This window comes from Amphiura filiformis, chromosome 10 (assembly GCF_039555335.1).
Source record: "Amphiura filiformis chromosome 10, Afil_fr2py, whole genome shotgun sequence".
In the NCBI taxonomy this organism is placed as follows: Eukaryota; Metazoa; Echinodermata; class Ophiuroidea; order Amphilepidida; family Amphiuridae; genus Amphiura; species Amphiura filiformis.
Genome location: NC_092637.1, coordinates 64,667,968 through 64,695,804, shown reverse-complemented (window position 1 = coordinate 64,695,804; position 27,837 = coordinate 64,667,968). Strand labels below are relative to the sequence as shown.

The 27,837-nt window shown below is 38.3% G+C and overlaps 1 protein-coding gene across 1 annotated transcript in view; it reads left to right on the top strand.

The window, feature by feature from the left end:
• LOC140163172 (NXPE family member 3-like) overlaps nucleotides 1–24,931 on the top strand; it is a 31,945-nt gene extending 7,014 nt beyond the window's left edge. Inside the window, exons 2-4 of the mRNA XM_072186558.1 lie at nucleotides 19,385–20,100; nucleotides 22,161–22,213; nucleotides 23,879–24,931. Of these exons, the coding sequence (XP_072042659.1) occupies nucleotides 19,385–20,100; nucleotides 22,161–22,213; nucleotides 23,879–24,690 (1,581 nt within the window). The 3' untranslated portion in view covers nucleotides 24,691–24,931. The remainder of the gene's footprint in view (nucleotides 1–19,384; nucleotides 20,101–22,160; nucleotides 22,214–23,878) is intronic.
• Nucleotides 24,932–27,837: the final 2,906 nt, after the last annotated feature.

Here is a 27,837-nt window from a genome sequence, read left to right as displayed (position 1 = left end):
AATGAAAGAGAAAATCAGGAGGGCAAAGGAAAAGAAAAAGGGCAAGGATCCCCTTTTCTAGCAAAATTCAGGGCTAAAATAGTGTAAAATACAAAATTTTTCCGCGCTACGCGCGCACATTGTAACGGTAAAGCCCTTTTTAGCCGGATAAATGGGCGAAAATAGTGTAAAATACCATTTTGTTCGCGCTACGCGCGCACATCATCCCAATAAGGCCCTTTTCGGAAGCTCAAAGACATACAGTCTCTATGTATTGTATGATGCAACTGCAATTTTTTTCGTCTGTGCCCCAAAAATTTTATTTTGCCCCCGACCAAGAAAGCTGGCTACACCCTAGCTTTGCTCCAAAGCCAACCTATTTTCCATCCAATTGAAAGAAAAAATGAAAAACCATGCCATATGCCCTCTGTCACTAATAGTAGAGACCAGCTGTAGGTCCTGGCGGCTCGGTGAGTGGACTTTCGCGGTTGGTGGGTTTTGTAGACCAATATCTTAGGCAGACAGTGATCTTTACTGCATAGTGGTCCTACTGCATAGTCCTACTTACTTGTTGGCAGTCAGCCAGCAGGTCACACACACACAGTCGAGGTCACCGATTTTCTAACAGCGAGTTCGCTATAATCAGTCGCTTTGCGACTGGACCAAAAGACTATGTCTGAACTTTTGAGGGCGATTTGTGACCCCTAGTGCAAAAGCAGAGTCAACATGGACGGTGAGTAGTTTTGTTTACAAAATTTGCCGTAGAATGATACCAAATTCGACATGTTTTTGTTCTTGTTTGATGATGAAAAGTTGTTCCGATGAAAATTTGGGGTGTTGAAATTTGGAATCTTCAAACCGTGTTATTATCCGGGCGGAATTCGATGTGAAAAACGAGTGAATTAGTCACGTAGCGAAGGATGTAAGCTTTCGTGTGATACCAAATTCATTACATCGTGGTTTGGTTCAGTTTGCAAAACACGATTTGCAATAGAGGCCGTCAGCGTGACGTCATATGCCGCCATCTTGTGGGTACACGCTGTGATGGTCATTCGATCTCCACGCGTTGATGCGCGATAACAGCTGCGTGGCAAGCTGCGCCCTGCGCGTAATGTCCGATGCATGAACACACAGATCATTTGTACCCACGAGATGGCGAAAGGCTGACGGCCTCTATTGGGGTCGATTTTGAAATGGACTCGAAATCAATCAATGATTATAATATTGTGGAGCTAGCAATGTGGAGCATTTTACATTAATAATACTATGGCTTGCAAATTTAATTTAAATCGTTATTGTTTGAAGTTTATAATTATTTTATCTTGTTAAATAATTAATTAATTATTAATTTATTTGTTCTATTTTTTTATATTATTTACAATTCCAGGATCTGTGACGCGTGACGGGAGGCACGAAAAACCGCACAACAAAGAGGAAAGCAACAGAGACAAACATGGAACTTCAGTGGTTGATGAGGAACTACAGTTCATATTTAAATATCTCTAAAACACTGTCATGACTGTAGACTGTCATTATTTTTAAGGGGACTGTTGAATTGTAAATTATGGAAGCAAATCTCTGACTGAGACCGAGACGGTATTTGATGAAATGACGTCAAAGACGTGCGTCGTCTTGTGGTTGGAATTGTGAATTTTATTCCTGGACCTGCACCATACTGCAGAAAGAAATCAGAGGCTTGGAACGTAGAATGGAACAAATCCGAACAATAAATATTTAGTTTATACGATGATCTTGATTTATTAATTATGGTTATGGAATACAATGGAAATACTTCATCGTCAACAAATTTAAAATATCAGGTACTGAGCTTGAAATCACAAATCATTTTCTTTTTTTAATTGTGCTAAATTATTGTGTAAAATCAGCCTTATTTATTTTTGCCTAAATTTATTGATTTTGACTGAAATTTTCAAAATATGTTTGCAAAAAATTGTCCTGACCGACCGACACTAATTTAAAAGTCTATGCACTCGTAAAACAACCTTTTTTGTTTGCCTCACAGTTATATTTAAAACGGCAAGAAAATATTATTGCATTGTATAGTTGAACAATTGCCTGCATAAATTTACATCAGATTTGGATTGTTCATTTGACTCGGCTTCACCTTCATGTATAAACTATCTATATGAAAATTAGTTAATTCCTGTTCATCGTAGAACGTTCCCACATGGGGTATACAGCGTAGAACGCATACGCGAAAACTTGTTATTGCACAAACACGATTAGTCGGTTCTGAAAATGTTGCAGCTGCGCTGTATGCCCTTGTGTTGGGTACCGGTACGAAAATGTCCACAATGAACATGAAATTAGCAATTTTCCTATCCAGGATCAGCTTTTGAAAAATATTGTTTTATCAAGCCGAGTAATCCCCAGATGTTTTTTCCTGAATTCATTGATCTGCTAGTCCTTCAAGAATGACTATCGGCTTAGGTTAAAATCTATTAATAGCGAGGCGACTTGGCCTTCGGCCTCGTTGTTCGGCTTTGCCGAACATGCTGGCTTCGCCGAGCCCCCCATAGCTGAGGTCATTCTCGAAGGACTATGATCTGCCAATGCATTGCATTTGTATAAATCTCTTCCAAAATGTAAATACCATAGTAATTTGATTATTCAGTTTGTACCGCTAGAAGTTAAAAAGAAATAAAACAACTCGGTTTCAGAAATAAAAAAAATGTGAAATGCTTTCTTTTTAATAAAAAATAATTTTCAAAATGGAGTGTCTTGTAGCCGTTATATGGCTATTTACCCCACAGGTGTGGTAACCGTATGCAGCTTAGCCTGAGCCCGGGAGCCTGAGTGTGTTTACCGAAGCTGGACCAATAATATCTTGCTTTATTCCGCCATTACAAGTTGTTGCCTATGCTTTTTGTAGCATCGAATACCGAGCTACCTCGGTATACCATTATGTACATCTGTCAGCAGCAGGATTAGTGCCCCTGTTAAGGGCGTACTACACCCATATATTGGTTTGATTGGTCTAAAAAAATATTTTTTCATTTATAGCGAGGCGATATATGCACGGATCATGTGAAATAAAAAAAAATTAAAAAATAAATAAAAAGGTGTTTTTAAACCATTGTATAGTAAGTCATTTTAGCCCTATATATTTTTTGTTTACCGTATCCTGGTAACTCAGATGCGTGTTTCATAACAAACCATAATTTATTCTTTTCAACATGTTCAAGTAGGGTACATGAATAGAATACATTAAATCCTTTGTTATACTCTCTATAGAAAATCTAGTGGTGCTTGCAAAATATATAACACTGAATAAATTAAATAAACACTTACACAATAGATGCATAGTCATTAGTCAATTTGATATTGATGTTGTTATTGATGTGTTGTTAGGAGAAGAAAAGGCTATTAGGTCACCGTATGTCAGGTTATAGGTCAATTGGTTCAGGTCAAATTTAAGCATCAATTTTGAATACACATGTGAGAGTCTGTGATACAAAATGTATCATAATGAGGAATAATTTTGATATTCTGTGTTTAACTGGATATATATCGAGAAGTGCAAGGTGGATATACTAATATACCTTGGGATGTAAATGGTGAGTACAATTTAGAATGCCTAGTTGAGATGGATTTCACAAATAAATATAAAATAGTTACCAAAATCACAAAAGCTAAGCTAACGGAAAACTACCCAATATGGTGGTATAGGTGACAAGAAATACAATTTTTTTCAACATTGCTGTAGTATGGTTGTGGTAACCTGTTACCTATGGCTTAATTAAGTTTCAGTGAAATAATGTCGCAAGTTAAAAATACAAAATATAGCTCAACATTGAAAATAGAAGCATTTTAACCAGTACCTTTTTTGATAGTTGTGGAGCACCAAGTACATGAAGTCATAAAAGAAATCAGGAACCACTTATTCCCATTTTACATATCAACTTTATTTCCCTAACGTGTTAGCAACACATATCCAAAATTTTAACGAAATCCGTTGATATTAAGCTTTCCAAAATGAAGTGAATTTAAATCATCAGTGATGTACCACCTTTTGGCTTCTACTTTTAAAAGCATGTAAGCTACGTTGATACCGATGCCACCAATAAAACGAGAAGATTTGCCCTTCATTTTGCATACCACTTTGTCCAATTTTTTTTTGTAATTTCTTCACAAAATGCAAAAAATGCAAAAAAATCAATGGGTGTAGTACCCCTTAAATCAATAACATTCAGCAGAAACCATATGCTACCAAGAGGCCGCGGGGCATATAGCGGGGTATCCAATTTCGTTTGCATCACATTCAGTCCTTACTGCTTTGCTTACTGTAATATCACCGACCTTGTTTTAAGGGCCAATCAGAGCCAATATACTGCGCATGGTCCGGTAATTCAATTGAGTAAAAATTCCTTTAAAAAGGAAAAGAGCAAACAAAGGATCGGGTGTGACTTTATAGGTGTACGCTGATGTAGGCTTACCATATCTCTGGGCCTACATAGTGTCATTTGATATATGCCTACTGTTCTAACGTGGCAAGAAGGCGCAACTGATATTTACTTCGAAGTAATTAGTGTGAATGTGAATCAATGTGAAATGTCAATGTGAGACCGTCGTAGGTCATACGGGGCTCAAACTCGGTGGGTGGATGTAGTTTTCTTTTGTTATTTGTATTCTTATTATTATTCACTGAGTAGTCCTACGTGTATGTGGTGGGTGTTAGATGAAAGTAGTCCTACGGAGAACTTTTTTTATACTTTGTTGCATGTAATCCTACAGGGGCCCCATTTTCTTTATTTACTGAAGTCCTACGTGTATAGGGTGGGGTGGGTGGGTGTTAGATGAAAGTAGTCCTACGGGGGACCTTTTTTATACTTTGTTGCATGTAGTCCTACATGGGCCAAAGTTCCTAATTATTATTTACTAAGTAGTCCTACGTGTATGGGTAGGGATGGGTGGGTGTTAGATGAAAGTAGTCCTACAGGGACCTTTTTTACACTTTGTTGCATGTAGTCCTGCAGGACAGTGGCCCATTTTCCTTATTATTATTTACTGAGTAGTCCTACGTGTATGGGGTGGGTAGGTGGGTGTTAGATGAAAGTAGTCCTACGGAGGACCTTTTTTATATTTTGTTGCATGTAATCCTACAGGGCCCCGTTAGTCCTACGTGTATGGGGCAGAGCGGGGTGTTTGGGTGTTAGATGAAGTAGTCCTACGGGGAAATTTGTATACTTTGTTGCATGTAGTCCTACAGGGGCCAATTTTCCTTATTATTATTACTAAGTAGTCCTATGTGTATGGGGTTGGGTGGCTGGGTGTTAGATGAAAGTAGTCCTACGGCGGCTCTGTTTTATACTTTGTTGCATGTAGTCCTACAGGGGCCATGTTCCTTATTATTTACTGAGTAGTCCTACGTGTATGGGGTGGGTGGGTGGGTGTTAGATGAAAGTAGTCCTACGGAGGACCCTTTTTTAGACATTGTTGCACGTACTCCTACATGGGGCCCATTTTCCTTATTTACTTTATTACTACGTGTATGGGGTGGGCGGGGTGGGTGTGTTTTAGATGAAAGTAGTCCTACGGGGGACCTTTATTATTATTATTATTATTATTATCATTGTTATCATTATTATTATCATTGTTATCATTATTATTATTAGTTTTATTATTATTATTATTATTATTATTATTATTATTATTATAGGTTTTCCCATCCAATTTCGAACTTTGGTCGTTCAGTTTAGTATAAGTGTCATTCTCGATTTCAATTAAGCGAATGTTCAATCTATTTCATTTAATACGCATTCAAAATACTTAGGGACGCACCATTAGATTCTCAGGGGGGGGGGCATGGGAGTTTGGGTCGGGCAGAATCATCGTCGCCAGAATTTTTTTTTTTTTCGCCTCCGAAGGCAGAAAAAAAAATTTTTCGCCTTCGGCGGCGAAGTATTTTTTTCAATTTTAATGTATAATTTTATACAAAGTTGGGTCGGGGTAGTTTTTTTTTACTCATCGGTGAGGCAAAAAAAAAAAAATTTTTTCGTCTCACTAGTGGGCGAAGTTTTTTTTTTCGTCTCACTAGTGGGTGAAGTTTTTTTTAAAAAAACTCCCATGCCCCTCCTGGAAATCTAATGGTGCGCCCCTTAATAGTGCACCCAATTTCGCACATTGTGCAGCAAATTTTGCGAATTGTGCAGCCAAATTCAAGTAGCCTTTAATTCAGAGCCTATTTGGAAATACAAATTCATATTATGCGAAAACAAAATGGAAAAATATGTTCATCCGAATTCGCAAAGTGCAGAATCAAATCCTGAGGTTTTTTACAATGGTTCAAATATGAAAATGCTATTTATCGTGTTTACCCAGTGGGCACATGTTAGGATTTTGACGTTGAATCAACGTTGATACAACGTCAATGTTTCAACCTAACCTGATTTCAACCCGATTTCAACCTAGATTTCAATACATGTGCTGCCCTTTCAAAATTTGTGCTACCCTTTTCCAATATACCACACAATACATGTGCTGCCCTTTCAAAATTTGTCCTACCCTTTTCCAATATACCACAATACATGTGCTGCCCTTTCAAAAATTGTGCTACCCTTTTCCTATATACCACATAATACATGTGCTGCCCTTTCAAAGTTTGTGGTAACCTTTTCCAATATAGCACGCTATACGTACGTGTGCTACCCTTGTCCGTATATACCATGCTTTACATGTGCTCCCCTTAAACAATTTGTGCTACCCTTGTCACATGCTATACATTTGCTACCATACAAAATTGGGCTACCCGTTTCAATTATACCAAGATGTACATGTGCTGCCCTTAAAAAAAATGGTGCTACCCTTTTCCAATATACCACACAATACATGTGCTGCTCTTTAAAAATGTGTACTACCCTTTTCCAATATATCACAATACATGTGCTGCCCTTTCAGAAATTGTGCTACCCTTTTCCAATATCTCACACAATACATGTGCTGCCCTTTCAAAAATTGTGCTACCCTTTTCCAATATACCACACAATACATGTGCTGCCCTTTCAACAATTGTGCTACCCTTTTCCTATATTCTGAAATTGTGCTACCCTTTTCCAATATATCACACAATACATGTGCTACCCTTTCAAAAATTGTGCTACCCTTTTCCAATATACCACACAATACATGTGCTGCCCTTTCAAAAATTGTGCTACCCTTTTCCAATATACCACACAATACATGTGCTGCCCTTTCAAAAATTGTGGTACCCTAATCCTATAGTGCACCCAATTTCGCACATTGTGCAGCAAATTTTGCGAATTGTGCAGCCAAATTCACGTAGCCTTTAATTCAGAGCCTATTTGGAAATACAAATTCATATTATGCGAAAACAAAATGGAAAAATATGTTCAATCGAATTCGCAAAGTGCAGATTCAAATCCTGAGGTTTTTTACAATGGTTCAAATATGAAAATGCTATTTATCGTGTTTACCCAGTGGGCACATGTTAGGATTTTGACGTTGAATCAACGTCAATGTTTCAACCTAACCTGATTTCAACCCGATTTCAACCTAGATTTCAATACATGTGCTGCCCTTTCAAAATTTGTGCTACCCTTTTCCAATATACCACACAATACATGTGCTGCCCTTTCAAAATTTGTCCTACCCTTTTCCAATATAGCACAATACATGTGCTGCCCTTTCAAAAATTGTGCTACCCTTTTCCTATATACCACATAATACATGTGCTGCCCTTTCAAAATTTGTGGTAACCTTTTCCAATATAGCACGCTATACGTACGTGTGCTACCCTTGTCCGTATATACCATGCTTTACATGTGCTCCCCTTAAACAATTTGTGCTACCCTTGTCACATGCTATACATTTGCTACCATACAAAATTGGGCTACCCGTTTCAATTATACCAAGATGTACATATGCTGCCCTTAAAAAAATGGTGCTACCCTTTTCCAATATACCACACAATACATGTGCTGCCCTTTCAAAAATTGTGCTACCCTTTTCCTATATACCACACAATACATGTGCTGCCTTTAAAAATTGTACTACCCTTTTCCAATATATCACAATACATGTGCTGCCCTTTCAGAAATTGTGCTACCCTTTTCCAATATCTCACACAATACATGTGCTGCCCTTTCAAAAATTGTGCTACCCTTTTCCAATATATCACACAATGCATGTGCTACCCTTTCAACAATTGTGCTACCCTTTCAACAATTGTGCTACCCTTTTCCAATATACCACACAATACATGTGCTGCCCTTTCAAAAATTGTGCTACCCTTTTCCAATATACCACACAATACATGTGCTGCCCTTGCAAAAATTGTGCTACCCTTTTCCTGTATACCACACAATACATGTGCTGCCCTTTCAGAAATTGTGCTACCCTTTTCCAATATACCACATTATTATGTTCTCAGAATCTTCTTTCCTATACTTTTGTACAGAGTTGAAGAGTCCAATATAATCAACACTTGGACTCAAAACTTGGACTGTCTTGGATAGGCTCACCTTTTCCCCAAAAATTTAGTTTTCTACATTTGTGTGACCAAAACTAATTTTTGACTTGCTCATTTTTGACTAAAATCACATTTTTGACCAAAAATCACATTTTTGACCAAAATTCACATTTTTGACCAAAAATTACAAAAAAGCTACCCTTTTCCAATATACCACACAATACATGTGCTGCCCTTTCAAAAATTGTGCTACCCTTTTCCAATATACCACACAATACATGTGCTGCCCTTTCAAAAATTGTGCTACCCTTTTCCAATATACCACACAATACATATGCTGCCCTTTCAAAAATTGTGCTACCCTTTTCCAATATACCACACAATACATGTGCTGCCCTTTCAAAAATTGTGCTACCCTTTCCAATTATACTGCGCCAATAAAGTATCCTTACACTTGGAAAAATAATCACAATTTCAAAACTGAACCATATGGGGTAAATTTTTTTTTTTTTTTAAATAGATGCCATATCCAATCCTGCACATTATGACACCACATTGAATCCAATTTGACCTCACGAAGTTAAGTTACAAGCAATCGAATAGACGAAGGTCTAGTTTTAAAAGCGACAAACTGGCCTATACAAGGCGCAAAAAGATTCCAACAAGCGCAACAAAGAGACAACACAGTTTCTTCAATGAAGCGTTATTTAAAGCAGTTTTTATTTCAGTTTTTACTTCTCTGTACTTTTCATAACATTAATTTTATTTATCAGTTCTTTTGTTTCAGTTTTCTTTTGTTCCTTTTGTTTTAAATTAAAGCCAAAGCATAAATTAGCCATTCACCACTCTCAAACCAGATTTGTGGTCTGTGGAGTTTTGAATAGGCCAGTTTGTCACTTTTGAAACTGGACCTTCGTCTAATCAAATGTTTGTAACTTCACATTGGATTCAATGTGGTGTCAAAATGTGCAGGATTAGATTGTGATTATTTTTCCAAGTGTAACGATACTTTATTGGCGCAGTAGACCACACAATACATGTGCTGCCCTTTCAAAAATTGTGCTACCCTTTTCCAATATACCACACAATACATGTGCTGCCCTTTCCAAAATTGTGCTAACCTTTTCCAATATATCACACAATACATGTGCTGCCCTTTCAAAAATTGTGCTGTAGTACTTTTCCAATATATCACACAATACATGTGCTGCCCTTTCAGAAATTGTGCTACCCTTTTCCAATGTATCACACAATACATGTGCTGCCCTTTCAAAATTGTGCTACCCTTTTCCAATATACCACACAATACATGTGCTGCCCTTTCAAAAACTGTGCTAACCTACTCTACTATATCACACAATACATGTCCTGCCCTTTCAAAAATTGTGCTACCCTTTTCCAATATACCACACAATACATGTGCTGCCCTTTCAAAAATTGTGCTACCCTTTTCCAATATACCACACAATACATGTGCTGCCCTTTCAAAAATTGTGCTACACTTTTCCTATATATCACACAATACATGTGCTGCCCTTTCAAAAATTGTGCTACCCTTTTCCTATACTAGTGCACCTGTAGCTGTAATGGCCCTGAAGCTATTAGGGCATCAGCTGCATGATAGCGATACTGCTTGACCTCTGATGACCCTTTTTGACTTTATGACAGCTTCATGACATATCAGTGATTCTTTTACCATGTTTAAGCCCAATGGACATACTCTAACATTTGACCCCATACGACCTTTGACCTCAAGTGACCTTGGTTTGATTTTGTTCATGCTCCCGTGATATGGAGAATACTTTTAGCCAGATTGGGGGACGTTTGAAATTTTGACCCCAAATGACCTTTGACCTGGGTTGATCTCAATTTTGTTTTGCACATATATTCCCTCATATCAAGGATTCCACCCACCAAGTTTGAGCCCGATAGGACAAAGTTTGAAATCCATGACCTTTGACCTTTGACCTTGGATGACCTCCATATAATGTTTTTCATGCTCCCCTCATATGAAGGATTCCACCCACCAAGTTTGAGCCCGATCGGACAAAGTTTGAAATTTGACCTCTCCGTAATGACCTTTGACCTCTGTTGACCTCGATTTTTTTGCGCAGATATTCCCCTCCTATCAAGGATTCTACCCAACAAGTTTGGGCCCGATCGGACAAAGTTTGAAATCCATGACCTTTGACCTTGACCTCCGATGACCTTCAAAACTACCCGATAAACAGCGCCTGCCCGGTACCCATCTATCTGCGAAATATTGGAACGATGCGTCGAAGCGCGGCGAAACGCATTGCCGGACAGACACACAGAGCTCATTATTTTATTAGTACTATAGTGCGCCTGTTGTTGTAATAGCCCTTTAGCTATTAGGGGGTATGTGGGCATTTATTGGGGTATGTGGGCGCTTATTGGGGTAGGGGCGCTTATAGAAATCATTTTCAGCAATGAATGCTGAGAAGACACTATAGCATATTTGCAGCAATGCATTCTGGGTAGACATTTACAGTGCATTTCAAATTGGGCATGTAGCCAAAAGCTGAATTGAATCTATGAATGAATGACCTTGTTCACCTGCTTGGGCAGCTTGAAACTTGTTGTAGATTGTCTAGTGGATTCTTTTTATCCATGTGCACTTGCTGCTTTGTATCCACGTGGGGTATTTTACCCCATGACCTTTGACCTTGACCTCCGATGACCTTCGAAACTACCGGTAAACAGCGCACGCCCGATACCCATCTATGTGTGAAATATCGGAACGATGCGTCGAAGCGCGGCGGAACGCATAGCCGGACAGACAGACACACAGACATCTAACGGCTATTATTTTAGTAGTACTAGTGCACCTGCAGCTGTGAGAGCCCTGATGCTGTGAGAGCACTGGCATGATAGCGATACTGTTTGACCCCAGATGACCTTTTTTTCATGCTCCCCTCATACGAAGGATTCCACCTATCAAGTTTAAGCCCAATAGGGCAAAGTTTAAATTTAGCCCCTACATGACCTTTGACCTCGGTTGACCTCAATTTTGTTTTGCGCATATATTCCCCTCGTATCAAGGATTCCACCCACGAAGTTTGAGCCCGATAGGACAAAGTTTGAAATCCATGACCTTTGACCTTTGACCTCGGATGACCTCCATATAATGTTTTTCATGATCCCCTCATACGAAAGTTTCGACCCACGAAGTTTGAGCCCAATAGGACAAAGCTTGAAATCCATGACCTTTGACCTTTGACCTCGGATGACCTCCATATAATGTTTTTCATGCTCCCCTCATACGAAGGTTTCGACCCACCAAGTTTGAGCCCGATCGGACAAAGTTTGAAATTTGACCCCTCCGTAATGACCTTTGACCCCGGTTGACCTGGATTTTATTTCACGTATTATGAGGGCGCACCACCAAATCACTCCACGATTTATGTACCAGTGAAATTCGGTTAAAATAGTCCACCGCTTATTTCAGCTTGTTGCGGCTTTATTTTCTAAAGATAATGTCAAAATTTGCACTTTTTCAGCTCATTTGCTTCCGACAAGTGTCTACATGAAGGAATCTGAGAAAAAATCCCAATATTTTATTTCAGAGGTGAAGTTTTGGCGCGAATTTGAACAACGTCCGGTTTCAAAAATTGAGTGATTTTTTAGGGTTAAATTTGCACGTTTTTTCTTTGCGGCCAAATAGCAAAAAAAGTAGATGGTCACCAATATATTCTGTTAAAAGAATAATATTCTACACGTGATAAGCTTTAATTTGATACCAAACTTTTATCTATATTACGTTTTTGCAGTGACAAAACGCCATCCAAACGTGCGTATTTCCTGTGTTATCCAATGGCGCAATCATTGGTGGTGCGCTCTCTTATAAGCGACTTTTAAAGTGTGTTGCTATGTACGAGCATTTTTACAAAAAAACATAGAATAAGGGCGGAAGTCTTAATAAATCATTTTATTTCATTCGCAAATGCTTGAAATAACATTTGTGATTAGTTTTAGCAATGATGTTTTTTATTTATTAAAAAATACAGGTCTCTGACGTTAAGAAAAGCATCAAAAATCTACTTATATGAGCGCTTTTGCTATAAAATTTATACCAAATCAGAATAACGTATAAAACTTGTATTTTTGCTTAAAATGCCAAAATCAGTAGGCCTAGTTTGAAGACAGAGAACGAGAGGGGGGGTAATTTGACTCAATTATGTAAATAGGCCTATATTTAAGGTATTAAAATATTTGTACACACATAAAGTACTTTTCACAATTAAAAAATTAAAATTAAAGAGTATCTTTTTGCATAAAACATTCAATTTTATATCCAACCTCTTCAAACTTCTGCATGCTGATAAACACGTTGAAATTTGGGTCTTTTGGTGATTCGGAACTGATATTTAGAGCACCATTTCTTCTGAACGGAAAGTCGTAGAGGGATGAAATCTTGGGAAATGACTAGAAACTGTCTCTAGTTTACTTAAAAAAGTAAAAAATTGGATTTTGATAACTATTGACGTTTATAAGAGGGCGCACCACCAAATCACTCCACGATTTATGTACCAGTGAAATTCGGTTAAAATAGTCCACCGCTTATTTCAGCTTGTTGCGGCTTTATTTTCTAAAGATAATGTCAAAATTTGCACTTTTTCAGCTCATTTGCTTCCGACAAGTGTCTACATGAAGGAATCTGAGAAAAATCCCAATATTTTATTTCAGAGGTGAAGTTTTGGCGCGAATTTGAACAACGTCCGGTTTCAAAAATTGAGTGATTTTTAGGGTTAAATTTGCACGTTTTTTCTTTGCGGCCAACTAGCCACAAAAGTAGATGGGCACCAATATATTCTGTTAAAAGAATAATATTCTACACGTGATAAGCTTTAATTTGATACCAAACTTTTTATCTATATTACGTTTTTGCAGTGACAAAACGCCATCCAAACGTGCGTATTTCCCTGTGTTATCCAATGGCGCAATCATTGGTGGTGCGCTCTCTTATATTCCCCTCCTATCATAGACATACCACCTAGACCTATTACTGCCCATCCTTTACCACAGCGGGAGGTGAAGCCCCGTATCCAAGGTGATATTGTCGGATTGACGGGGTTACTAGGCGCGGAGAAATGTCGCATACATGTTTGACGCGCTCGTTTGCGTGATTACTGCGCCGTTATCGCCGCGTCAAATGCAACATGTTCCATAGACGCGAACATGTCTGCTTGTTTGCGTCCGGGTATGCGTCCTTGTCAAATTCGTTGCTAAGCAGTGTCGGCTTCACTACGCGAGTCAAAGTCATAGGTCTAGGTTCTCGTTTGTCTGGGCCTCCTATCAAGGATGGCACCCACCAAGTTTGGGCCCGATCGGACAAAGTTTGAAATTTTGACCTTTGACCTTGACCTCCGATGACCTTCGAAACTACCCGGTAAACAGCGCACGCCCGATACCCATCTATGTGTGAAATATCGGAACGATGCGTCAAAGCGCGGCGGAACGCATAGCCGGACAGACAGACACACAGACAGACACAGACAACGGCTATTATTTTAGTAGTACTAGTTCACCCGTAGCTGTGAGAGTAATTTCGCACATAATATTCCCCTCATATCAAGGATCCCACCCACCAAGTTTGAGCCCGATCGGACAAAGTTAGAAATTTGAACCCTCCGTGATGACCTTTGACCTTGGTTGACCGCAATTTTATTTCGGGCATGTATTCCCCTCCTATCAAGGATTCCACCCACCAAGTTTGAGCCCGATCGGACAAAGTTTGAAATTTTGACCTTTGACCTTGACCTCCGATGACCTCGAAAACCACGCGGTCAACATGCTTTTTGCGATACCTATCCATATCCGAAATATTGGATCGATGCGTCGAAGCGTGGCGAAACGCATAGCCGGACAGACAGAGAGACAGACACACACACAGACTTCGCTCATTATTTTAGTATAGTAGATAGATAGATAGATATCACACAATACATGTGCTGCCCTTTCAAAAATTGTGCTACACTTTTCCTATATATCACACAATACATGTGCTGCCCTTTCAAAAACTGTGCTACCGGTACACTTTTCCTATATATCACACAATACACCTTTCAAAATTGTGCTACCCTTTTCCTATATATCACACAATACATGTGCTGCCCTTTCAAAAATTGTGCTACCCTTTTCCTATATATCACACAATACATGTGCTGCCCTTTCAAAAATTGTGCTACCCTTTTCCTATATATCACACAATACATGTGCTGCCCTTTCAGAAATTGTGCTACCCTTTTCCTATATATCACACAATACATGTGCTGCCCTTTCAAAAATTGTGCTACCCTTTTCCAATATATCACACAATACATGTGCTGCCTTTCAAAAATTGTGCTACCCTTTTCCAATATACCACATTATTATGTTCTCAGAATCTTCTTTCCTATACTGTTTTACAGAGTTGAAGAGTCCAAAGCGTTGTTAATCGGTGATGAATCATCCACAGTCCAGTAGCGTATACGCGAACGCAAGGTTACGCGTACGCGTTACGCATGAGCGCGAAAAATTCGTCATGCCTGGAACATATGCGTAAACATGAACTCTGTTATGTTGGCGGAAGCAGCTAAATATTACCGCTTTATTCTTTAGTTTTATTGCTGATATCAACAGAGAAATACCGCGATCTTCTTCTAAGGTTGAGTGGCAATGTAAAACGGACATTCCGAATGAAAGAATCATTATGAATTAGACATCTTAAGTTTGTTTCGTTGTTGAAAGGGATTCAATCATGTTTCATTGTAATGTTTTGTTCATCACCGATTAACAACGATGCGTCCGCGTCGTCTGAGTGGTTTACTCCGAGCGAAGTAAACCACGCACTTGGACTCAAAAAATCACATTTTTGACCAAAAATCACATTCTCCATCGATGTTGATACCTCTTTCGTCTAAATCTAGTTGTTTGAAAATTTGTTCCATGGCAGCTGTGAATATTTTTGGAGAGATTGTGTCCCCTTGCCGTACTCCCCTCTTTATGTGGATAGGATTGGAGACATCCTTATCTATGTGGATTGTAGCTGTGACGTTTGTGTAAATCTTAACATACCCTTCGTTGACTCCAATCCTTCTTAAGGCTGCAAATAAGTCACTATGTTCCACCGAATCAAAAGCTTTCTCGTAATCTATATAGCCAATGCAAAGCTTCAGCTGATACTCATTTGCTTTCTCAATCAGTTGGTTCAAAGCATGCAGATGATCAGTTGTTGAAAAGCCCTCTCTGAAGCCTGCCTGCTCTCTAGGTTGATTTTCATCCAAGATTCTATTCTGAATGATTCGTGTGAAAATTTTATATGCATGTGATAGCAGACTAATTTTACCCATAGGGAGATAAACAACCACACACTCTTGGAAACCCGTAGTGGGTCTCGCTCCGCTCGCTACTCGCGGGGCATGGTGGTTTGTGACTCCTTGTGTCTTTCATAAGATCTACAGGTACGACTACGATGCAGCTTCTGTGGCCTTGCGGCGAATATGTCCGCACTGACCCCGGGGCACTGACACTTTTTTTTTGTTTATCGCAGGTGACGATATGATGAAGAATCGCCACATATTGTGCAAGTAGGACTATAATAGGCCTAGTAGGCCTACCCATATCACTGATTAACACTTTTTCGAACATAAATCGCAACAAATGAATGCGCATTCCTTTCCGATGAGATGGGATGGGCAACTATAGGCCCTACATGCTTTGCAAAAATGCATGAAATGAGCCAAGCTTAAAAGTAGCCTGTAGGCCTATATTACATACCCAAATGATGATAACACACAACCAGGTGACACAATTATCATTATTTTAGAAGTGACAACTTTGGCACAATTTGAACGTGACCAAATTTTTGAGGCACTTTCGTTTTACCAGTTTAACTTCACGAATTGAATGTGATGCAAAAGACACGTTTAATTGTAGGCCCTAAATGTCAAATATCTTGCAAGTTGTGATCCATCTATTTAAGCCTATATAGGCCTAGGCCTGATTAATTTGATTATAGCAAACAGAATAAAGCCGTGAAATGTTTTAGTGGTGGGATGATGCTTGGATTTGGGTAATTGGGCCAAGCAATAAATGCGCGGTAAAACTTTCTTTCTATAGGCCTAGCTAGCTAGCCTAATGGTCAATTTAGTGTTTACCAGCCCGAAAAACAACTTTGTACTGTAAATTCATCCCTTTTCAGTTACGAATATATACACGTGTTCCCGTCATAAATTAATAACTTCTAGGAAATTGATCTTCACTAAATATTTATCTTTTTATATATTTCATGAATTGCAAAGTTTGGTGTTTTTAGAGCTTAATGTTACAAATTCCATTTAAGTTGGTTTCATTTCGTTTCATTTTTAATGTTTGGGTTAGGAGATATAGGCCTTATCTTAAAATAAAATTGCCTAGTTAAGTAGGCCTAAATGCGCATCTTTCTGTGAAAAAATATTCACACTTTGCTTTTAAAAAAATTCAAACACGCTTTAATCGGAATAATTTTTTCTGTTTATTTAATATAAAAAACATTATTACTTTCTTCACATTATAAAATGTAAGGAATAAGGTGTAATTAAAATCAGTTAAAACTGTGAAAATATAAAACAACGAAATGCAAGGAACTGAGCTGAGCTGAGCTGTGTGTGAGACAGCAAATACGAAATTGTGGACAATACTGAACATGTACAGTAGAGCCATATCATACAGTACACAGTGTTATGGGAGAGCCTGACCTCGGGTCTGACACAAGGCCGCAGCAGCTAAAAATAAATCCGAACTCAGGGTGTTTGGAGTCGAATTTCAGTCACTGGGCAATGGATTGTGAACAGACAGTCAAGGGGAGAAATTCTTGTGTGGTAAAGCAATTACCCTGTCGACTGTCGCGTGCCACCCATTATCAGGGATTATGAACATTTTATGGGGTCATCGAACAAAAAGCTTACAGAACGATTTGTAATGGCAACTTTTATGTATGATAGTGTGATGTTGCATCATTGATTTACCCATCCCTGATTTACCCCAGAATATTTGATAAAACCATTGAAGCCTTCTTAAACAAGAACAAAGTCAAGTTAGTTTGGGCTGAAGATGCAAGAGTGCAAGAAATAGGGCCTACATATAACATATTCCATTTCCCCAGATCTTTCTAGAAAAGAATGTGGTATCTTGCCTGGCAGTGTGACATCCATTCAATCAATTTAAGCTTAGGGACCGTTCACAAACACTTGTTAGGCCTGGGGGTGCTCATACAAAATGGGGGGGCTTAAAAGTTTTGACCCTCGGGGGGTGGCTGAACATTATGACCATAAATTTTCCCAGGAAAATTGAGTTTATTTATGTATGGGGTTGACCTATAATTTTCATTTTAAAAATGGGGGAGGGCCTGAAATTATTGAGATCTGAAAAGGGGGCCCCGAAAAATTTTCGTGATGAAATTTTTTGCACCCCCCAACCAACAAGTCTTTACTGATTTGACCCCCGATCATAATAAAATGATCGCGATCGCCGTAGTTCTGAAGTGCAAAGCTTCATGCTTCAAGTAAATAAAGGAGAACTAGCGTAAAATGTTTCCCACTTCCACCTGGTTACATTTTTTTCATGCATACACTTCAACATTTCCTTTTAATTACTTCAGCTGCACGTAAAATGGTAAACATAGCTTGTTTACTTCATTGTTTATTTCCGGTTTATTTACCTATCGTAATTTTGAATATTCATGATCTTGTATGTCAATCGACCAATCACAATCGGTTATTTGCATGACGTAAACGCAAAATTTGACCTCTGTCGTGACCTGATAAACAATTCTCCTCGTGTTAGATTCTGTCATGGACGAAAATAATTTTGATGTCGACAGTTGAGATATTTTTCGTGTTATTATCCGGGCGGAAATATTTCATGTAAATTGAATACTTGTATTACGTGGAAAACAGATCAAACTTTGGAAATATTGTGTTTTTTCTGGATCATGATCCGATATTATGTGAAAAAAAACACATTTCTTGACCGAAATTTGAGGCGAATCATATGATTTTTTTTTTTTGGTAAGTTTGACCTTCCAAAATATGTTTTAAGCCATAATTTTATCATCAAACACTAGTATATAGTATATAGATATAATATTTTGCAGAAAAGCAAATTATTTTATGATATTTTAAGGAGAAATTTGAACTCCAATTTGGGGTTTCGACCACGCAACTGCATTGAGCTACCGAGGTCACGCTGTGTGCACGGGTCGTGGAAGTTAGAAACTAGACGCTCGCTGCACGACCTGCTGGCTGACTGTTGGTGTCTTATGTAGCTTGCCTATAGTGAAGCTTGCTTTCGGCAAGCTCTGTACATGTACATGTACTGCTGGGAGTGGTATTAATTTTTTTACAGAATGGTCTAAACCAGGCAGGGATTGGCCTATATATATTTTCTTTAAAAATACCAGTCACTTGCTTGGGTTTATTTTACTTGGGGATCACTGGATCTTCTAAGGTACTGCGAGGGCTCTGATCAAAAGCTAGCTACACCCCTGAGTCATGGGAGCTATTAACTTAGCCAGCTTGGTGACAAAGCCTACAGCAGTCAGTGTCAGAGTCAGTGATGTGTTAGAGACTGTTTTGCACTTACGATGGTGTAACAAGGAAGTCTTGCAGCAGATGGAAAAACAAAATTAGCGTGCAAGACTATCGTAAGTGGCACATACGACAGAGTTGCACGGCATTAATGAAATTGCAATGCACTTACGATATTTTATTTCATTAATTAAAAAATAATTAAGCAATTTTAAAACTTAAAACCGGGTTTAAAATGTGTGTTTTTATAATCTTCCATAATTCGTCAACATCTCAAATTTGCCAAAAATGGTCACTTACGATAGTATAAAACTATGCCGACGAATTAATTATCATTAACTATCATCACTTATCACTTATGTATTTGATATCATTCTTAAACATCCAGGTTAACAGTCACACTACTCCATACATAACAGGTGTTCTATCAAAAGTACGATTCCACCAAAAGAAACTTGACAACCAAAAGAAATTAGACAAACAAAAGAAACATGACGATGTCACAAACCCGAAGTTCTCCAATTACCGATTGATCACACCAGCAGAACAGATAACGAAGGGTTCCTTCATACATGTTGTCATTGAAGCTCGTAGTGAGTCCCAGCAATTGATGCCATCTGGAGGGGACTTCTGGTTTGCTACAATGTCGACTAATGATCCACATCAGGCAAGTACCGCCGGGAGAGTCATTGATCATGAGAATGGGACATACAGTGTGTATTTCTATGCGGCATGGAGTGGCACTGCTGAAATCAACGTTACTCTTGTTCATCCCAGCAAGGCAGTGGAGTGTATTCACGATACGTTGTGGTATATTGGTCCGAAAACATTTTGGAGTGCAACCTATATTAACATAACAACATTATCGCAACTGAACAAAACAAATGAATTTGATACTTCATGTTGGATAACTAGATCAAACGATACCAATATAACAAAACTTTGTGAATTTCCATCGCCAAATGGTCTAGGAAATTACACGTTTGTTTGTAGACCTCCAAAAGATAGACGATGTCGTCCACTCGATATAATAGCCATTGATAGATCAAACACGGATGCAGCGACGGCAAAATCAGCTGCAGGTTACGAGGATTACTTTCAAAGGTAAGTAATCTGTAAGGTTAAAATGAAATGCTATGTTTTATCTTAATTCTTCAATCTGAAGAAAGAAAACGTTTTCCCACATACAATCTTCTTCTCTCAGTATCTCATCTTCTCTCTTCTGTCGTCTCCTCTCTCCTCTCCTCTCCTCTCTCTCCTCTCCTCTCCTCTCCTCTCCTCGCCTCTCCTCTCCTCTCCTCTCCTCTCCTCTCCTCTCGATCCTCTCCTCTCCTCTGCTCACCTCACCTCTCATCTCCTTACCCCTCCTCTCCTCTCCCCCTCCTCTCCTCTCCTCACCTCTCTCCTCATCTCCTTACCCCTCCTCTCCTCTCCTCTCCTCTCATCTCCTTACCCCTCCTCTCCTCTCCTCCTCCTCACCTCTCATCTCCTTACCCCTCCTCTCTCTCTCCTCTCCTCACCTCTCATCTCCTTACCCCTCCTCTCCTCTCCTCTCCTCTCCTCTCCTCTCCTCTCCTCTCCTCTCCTCTCCTCTCCTCTCCTCTCCTTTCAACACCTCTCACCTCTTCTGCTCTCTTCCACTCTCTTTGTCTGGTTATTAGTTCATACATCACTCCTTCCCTTCTCCCTCCATGGGAGCACACAATAGAACATATTTGCATGCCTAAAAATGGCGGTACAACGATGTGATTTAGGGATTCAATCATGTTTCACCGTTGTTCATCACCGATTAACAACGATGCGTCCGCGTCGTCTGAGTGGTTTACTTCGCGAGCGAAGTTAATCGGTGATGAACAACAGTGAAACATGATTGAATCCCTTTCAACAACGAAACAAGCTAAAGATATCTAATTCACATGATTCTTTCATTCGGAATCTCCGTTTGTCATTGCCACTCAATCTTACAAGAAGATCGCGGTATTTCTCTGTTGATACGCCAAAGAGATCTCGTTCATGTTTACGCATACATTCCAGACATGACGAATTTTACGCCCTCATGCGTAACGCGTACGCGTAACCTTGCGTTCGCGTATACGCTACTGGACTGTGGATTCATCACGGATTAACAACGCTTGGCTCCTGTACAAAGGTATAGGAAGAGTTGTTGAAAGATAAATCAAACACTCCCTTTTGAATCCCTTTTCAACAACTCTTCCTATACCTTTGTACAGGAGCCAACCGTTGTTAATCCGTGATGAATCCACAGTCCAGTAGCGTATACGCGAACGCAAGGTTACGCGTACGCATGAGCGCGTAAAATTTGTCATGCCTGGAACGTATGCGTAAATATAAACACTCTTATGTTGGCGGTAGCAGCTAAATATTACCGCTTTATTCTTTAGTTTTATTGCCGATATCAACAGAGAAATACCGCGATCTTCTTGTAAGGTTGAGTGGCAATGAAAAATTGACATTCCGAATGAAAGAATTATGTGAATTAGACATCTTTAGCTTGTTTCGTTGTTGAAAGGGATTCAATCATGCTTCACCGTTGTTCATCCCCGATTAACAACTCGCGGCCGGCGCCGCGAAGTAAACCACTCAGACGACGCGGACGCATCGTTGCTAATCGGTGGTGAACAACGGTGAAACATGATTGAATCCCTTTCAACAACGAAATCAAGCTAAAGGTCGTATAATTCACATGATTATTTCATGAGGAATACCAGTTAATCATTCCCACTCAGCCTTACGAAAACTTCGGTGATTCTCTGTTGATATCAGTAATGAAACTACAGAATATAACGGCAATGTTTAGCCGCTACTTGCAATACTGAACTCAACTTGTAAGCTTGCATCACGCACACAGGTTCCAGACATGACGAATTTTACTCGCTCTCGCGTAACGTGTAAGCGCGCTTGCGTTCGCGTATACGCTACAGTAAAAGTGTAGATTCATCGCCGATTAACAACGCTTGCCTCCTGTACAAAGGAAATAGGAAGAGTTACTGAAATTGTGTGTACATCCCTCACACATTTGCACCCCAGACTCCACAAACATCTTTCTCACATATGCGCATGCCTTATCTAATAGAAGCTTTTGCTATTCTCCTGAACGTATTTTGTCAAGCATCTTGATGTTTGCTTCAATTATATATTCACAGCAAGTACTTCAACAAGCGATTGACGAAAGGTCCAAGAACGATCGTTATTAAAGGTACAGTGCAATTTAAGTTGTAGCTGCAATATGAAATTAAATCTTGTTTGCGCTATGTGAAGTATTTTACACGTAGTTAGGTACCACTTACTATATAAATAAAAAATAAATAAATTTCGGATTTATATAGCGCCTTTATCCAGCTAGATCTTGAAAGATTGAAAGCGCTGTAATTTCGCTTTTTTTACTATGTTTTGTACCAGTTTGGGGTTAATTGTTTAAATATTTGTAATTATGGTAGTTTTATCTTCTCTAAAAAATTTAGATTATAAAGATAGCATACTCTGTTCAGAAGTTACATGATTCTAAATGAAAGTAGGTGTTTTTACACTTTTCATCGTAACGCTGGATCAGTAGTAGCGCACCATTTCTAAGCTCTATGTTACTACAAATACCTTGTGAGAATGGTATGTTGAAAATCAAGGAAATGTTTAATTATTTCTTCATTCATAATATATATAAATGTTCTAATCAATATTTATTGGTTGAGAGTAATATTATTGACTTGAATAATACGTTTGTGTATCAACACCTTCCAGGAGGGTAAATTGTAGTATAAGATGCATTGATATTACTAAGTAGATGGTGTGGCAGAATGAGACTGTAGACAGTGTATGTTAGGTTAGACCTGGTAAAAGTTATTGGAATGGCTCCATAGTATTCCACACTTCAGCGTGCATTCATAGTAAAGAATTACTGGTTGGAAGGAAGCTATGGAGAAGTACAGAGAAGACAGTGTCCACGAGCAAGGAGTTTCCCAAGGAAACATTGTTATAACTTACAATGTTTCAACATTTGATATGGGCAGTTACAGAATGGGTCCATCCCAGGGGCTAAGTTCATTCAAAATAGGGCTTCACCTCCAACTGCCAGAGTCGTAAGGCAGGGACATCAGGAACTATCTTTCTAAAACTTAAAGCATAATTATGTAAAGCAATTTAATGTTATGTAGACTGAGGTGAGATATTGAAGAGCATGTATGCAAGCAGTGAGCCTATTCATCTAAGTAAAGCCATGATTACGTCGAACTTCGTTTAAATGACAATAGCTCCCAGATGCATCAACCTATCACCTTCAGATTATTAGATCAATAAGTTAACATATGGCCCTGTCTATTTATAGTACAAAAGCTATATTAATTAGCAATTTTATATTTTTGATATATTTTTGAAAATGTCACATAGCCCGGTACCAATCATTTTGATACACCCTGTATTAAAAAAAATCGGTAAAAAATGAAATGTCGTCGGTACAAAACATTTTGATACACCCTGTATCACTTATGTATACACATTACGAATATATGTCTTTTGTGGAGTCGAGTATATTCGAGGGTATGGTATATATCGGAATTAAGCATTGGCGTACCCAAAGTCAGTCAGTCGGGGGAAATCTACCCAATAAGGTGGGGGATATTATGGGGACATGATATTGCAATAACGCTCTAGGACCAAATTCGATATTAAGCATACACTCATATATTCCCTATATAATTTTTCATTCCCTCTATAATTTATGAGGTCCTGTCGGCTATATTGGGACAAAACTGTGAGGAATTCATGAAAAGGATTTTTTGTTCAATACATGAACACATACATATGTATGTGTTTCTCATCGACCCATATTGCTTTTAACAGGCGGTACGTTCCTTGTTTCTTTTTTCAGATTCCAACGATTGCATACCGGCATCTAATAAAGATAAGTACAACTCGACATTACCGCCATCATGGTCGTATCCAAGCCACGGATATTGGTTTAATTATACATGGACATCGCTCTTATATGAAGATAAACAGTGGACTAATTCAAGTGATATGAGGGAATGCTTACGAAACAAACGTCTCATGTTATTAGGTGATTCCACGTCCAGGCAATGGGCTGAGAACATAGGAATACTTTTGGGTCTTACACAAAAGACTCAACGAACGGAATTTCCAAAGACCTTTTTCGTAGATGACTACAAAGAACTGAACCTTTCCGTTAGTATCCGATTCCACCCACAAACAGTCACGACAAGGCGTGTCCCCTTTAAGTTGTATCTTTATTTTGCAGATATATTAGACTCAATACAATCCCACGAGTGTGCTAACCTGATTATTGAGCTAAGTCCATGGTCTCATTTTGCACAATGGACTTGGGACAGTCTAACTCAGAGATTTATCAAATTAAGAGAAGCTGTTAGCCGATTGCGCCTGAGATGTCCCCACGTTCCGATCATCTTCAAAGGGTCACACTTTCGCGAACATGGTTCAACATGCACAAGATGGAGTCGGAGTGACTATATCCTTTATCAAATAGGAATTTTAATGGAACAAATATTTCATGGATTGGGGATCTGGTTTTTAAACGTATGGGACATGAATTTATCTTTTCCATCCAAAGCATTTATACACATGCCTGATATAGTCGTACGAGAGGAATTAAAACTTGCCATCGCATATATATGTAGACAACTTGAACATGGAGATAAATATTGAGGTTGAATAATTTACAACAAATTGGATATACTGTTCTTTCCAAAAATAAAAAAAAACCTTTAAAAGGGAGTGCCCAGGCCATATGGAAGTCTCATGACTGCCCTCATCATGGCTCCACATAGCTGCGAAGAAGTAGACAATGTATGGAGTACATATAAAACACACGTCTTCTGATCTGATGATGTCACAACCAAAGAACTATATACTCCACCACTGGAAGTCAGATTTTGAGCTATGATTGCTGAATTACCTCCGACTGCAGTCAGAGTAACATCAGTTTTTTTATTTATACTGCATATTCCTTCAATTAAATATGAATGCATGTGGTGTTACTATACTATAGAACATTTGGCTTATGTGAGGTCACATCTAGGATATCAATGTTAGGTTATATTAGCAGCTATTTAACACTGTTGCGATTTGGTAGTTCACAGCATCTTGCGAATGATAGTGAGCTCTGGCAAAATTTGAAATTGCATTGATCATACCATTATAGCGAGTGTGTAGAAGAATTCAAATGTTGTAAAGAGGACTGAAACAACAACGCTTTTGTAAAACGAACATAGCTCATTAACAACAATAAATCAAGCAAGTTTTCAAAGTATATGATTTGTAGAATGAACTTTTGCAAAACATCAAAGTGTTATTTTTCAATAATGTATTGATTTTGATAATAAAAATTGTTTTTGGCTTCTTCGACCAACAAAAACTGATGACAGATACACAAACTGATGACAGTCCAACTGGTGGTAGTGTTGAGACACAAACAGATCTTTACACCAGCAACACACATGAGTCTGCGCAGTGCCAAGCTGCAATTACAGAACATCAACCAGCTCCTGAACCAACACCAACTACTTTGAAAACAGTACCAGAGCCAGAATCAAGAACTTTCAAGCCAGTACCAAATTCTATTCAAGCATGTCCAGTGGCAACTATTCCAACCAGCAACCGCTTCAGCGCTCTTCAAATTAAGGGCTGTACTATAACTGAACATATTCCAACTGTAATGAATATTCACACTCCTTCTACCAAGAAATCTAGACCCGTGCCAAAGCATATTACATTAGTACATGTATCTGTCAATTCACCTCAGCCTGATGAACCAACAAGACCAACAAGTAGTGCAACACCTCCTCGCAAGCACAGTAAGAAGAAAATTTTAATAATATGTGACTCTATACCAAAGCATCTCATTGGTCGCAAGATGTCATCCAGTGCAGGATCATCAATCGCTGTATCGGACTATTGATAAAACTAGCTCCAATCATGATCAAAGAAGAACAGCCTAGTATGGTTATTGTCCATTGTGCAACAAATGATATTATATGTCTAAATGTCTGCTATAAACCAAAATGTAACTAATTCTAAGAAATTGTTGAGTACTATTAAGAAACTAATTCCTAAGCACCATTCTTCTATAAAAAAAAAACTGTTCAATCTGATACTTGATTATAACTCAGAGTGTCAAAGAAACTGCCAATGAATTTAATAATTAATTTACTTCTGTTGGCAATGATCTAGCACAGTCATTTGATGTTATTAATGGATGTACTTGTAGTGATGATGAAAAGGACCTGGTTAATAATTGTACTCATTCTAGTAATAATTATAGTTCTGATACTAATGTAATTCAGCAGACTGAAATTGACAGAAATATGGACAGTATTGCTAGATGATTTCATGAAAATAAGCTCACACTTAATATAAAAAAAACTAAGCTTATGGTATTTGTACTAGGCATTTACTTGTTAACTTTGATAATATTTCACTTTCATATGCAAATAATGTTTTGGATAGAGTAGATTCATTTAAGTATTTAGGTGTAGTGTTTGATCCACAACTAAGTTGGGACAATCATGTTAATCATATATCATCCAATATTTCCAAACGCATTGGTATTATTCGCAGAGTTAAATATTATCTTCCTCCAAGAACACTTAACATGCTCGCCAATGCACTGGTGGTAACGCCACACTTTGATTATTGCAGTACTGTTTGGTCAAATTGTAGTGCTCATTTATCCAATTCTCTTCAGATACTGCATAATAGATTAGCTAGGATTTTGCTGGCTGTTAACATAAGAACTCCAATAAATGACTTAAGGGGGTACTACACCCCTGCCCAATTTTGTGCCTATTTTGCATTTTTCTCAAAAATCATAGCGCATTGGTGACAAGTAAGATATGTATATTATAGGGGCAAGGACTACAACTACTGCACTGGAAATTTCATTTCAACACAGATAACAGTTGTGGAGTTACAGTAAAAAAAAGAGGGAAAACCAATATTTGATCAATAAATCAATAACTACTTGCCTTGAGTTGCTGAATTTTCAGTGCAGTAGTTGTAGTCCTTGCCCCTATATTATACATATCTTACTTGTCACCAATGCGCTATGATTTTTTGAGAAAAATGCAAAAATAGGCACAACAAAATTGGCCAGGGGTGTAGTACCCCCTTAATGAAATCATTAAATTGGACAAAACTGGATGAAAGGTGGAATAATCCGCTTCTTGTTGTAGTGTTTACGTGCCTTCAAGGTTCAGCACCATCTTATTTGAGTTCTCAATTTATTTTTACTGAATGTATGCATACAAAAGGTACTCGTAATCTTCAAAAACTTTGGTTGTTCCACTTTGGAAGAACACTCTGGGTAAACGTACCTTTCACTATAGATGAATATTGTAGAATAACCTTTCAGTTGGCGTACGTTTAGATTATGACTCTTTGAGTCTACACATGTTTAAAAATGCTATTGTTTAAGTAAGAATCATAATCGCATGATTGTTTTTCAATATTTTATTTGTATTATTTGTAATTTTGTATACTTATTTTGTTAACATTTTGTATGTAACCGTTATCTGGACCTCTTGGGAGACCAGTACATAATGTATTGAAAGAGCTATCCAGAATGAATGAATGAATAAATAAATAAATAAATAAATAAATAAATAAATAAATAAATAAATAAATAAATAAATAAATAAATGAATAAATAAAACATCGTGTACCCTTAAAGTATACGATTTAGTACATGTAGATCAATCAACACTCATTATATATGAACTTGAGACGGCCAGATTTAGTGACCTTCCCTGTCCAAAAATTATATTTTTGTGAGTGACATTGTTTCACTGGCAAGTG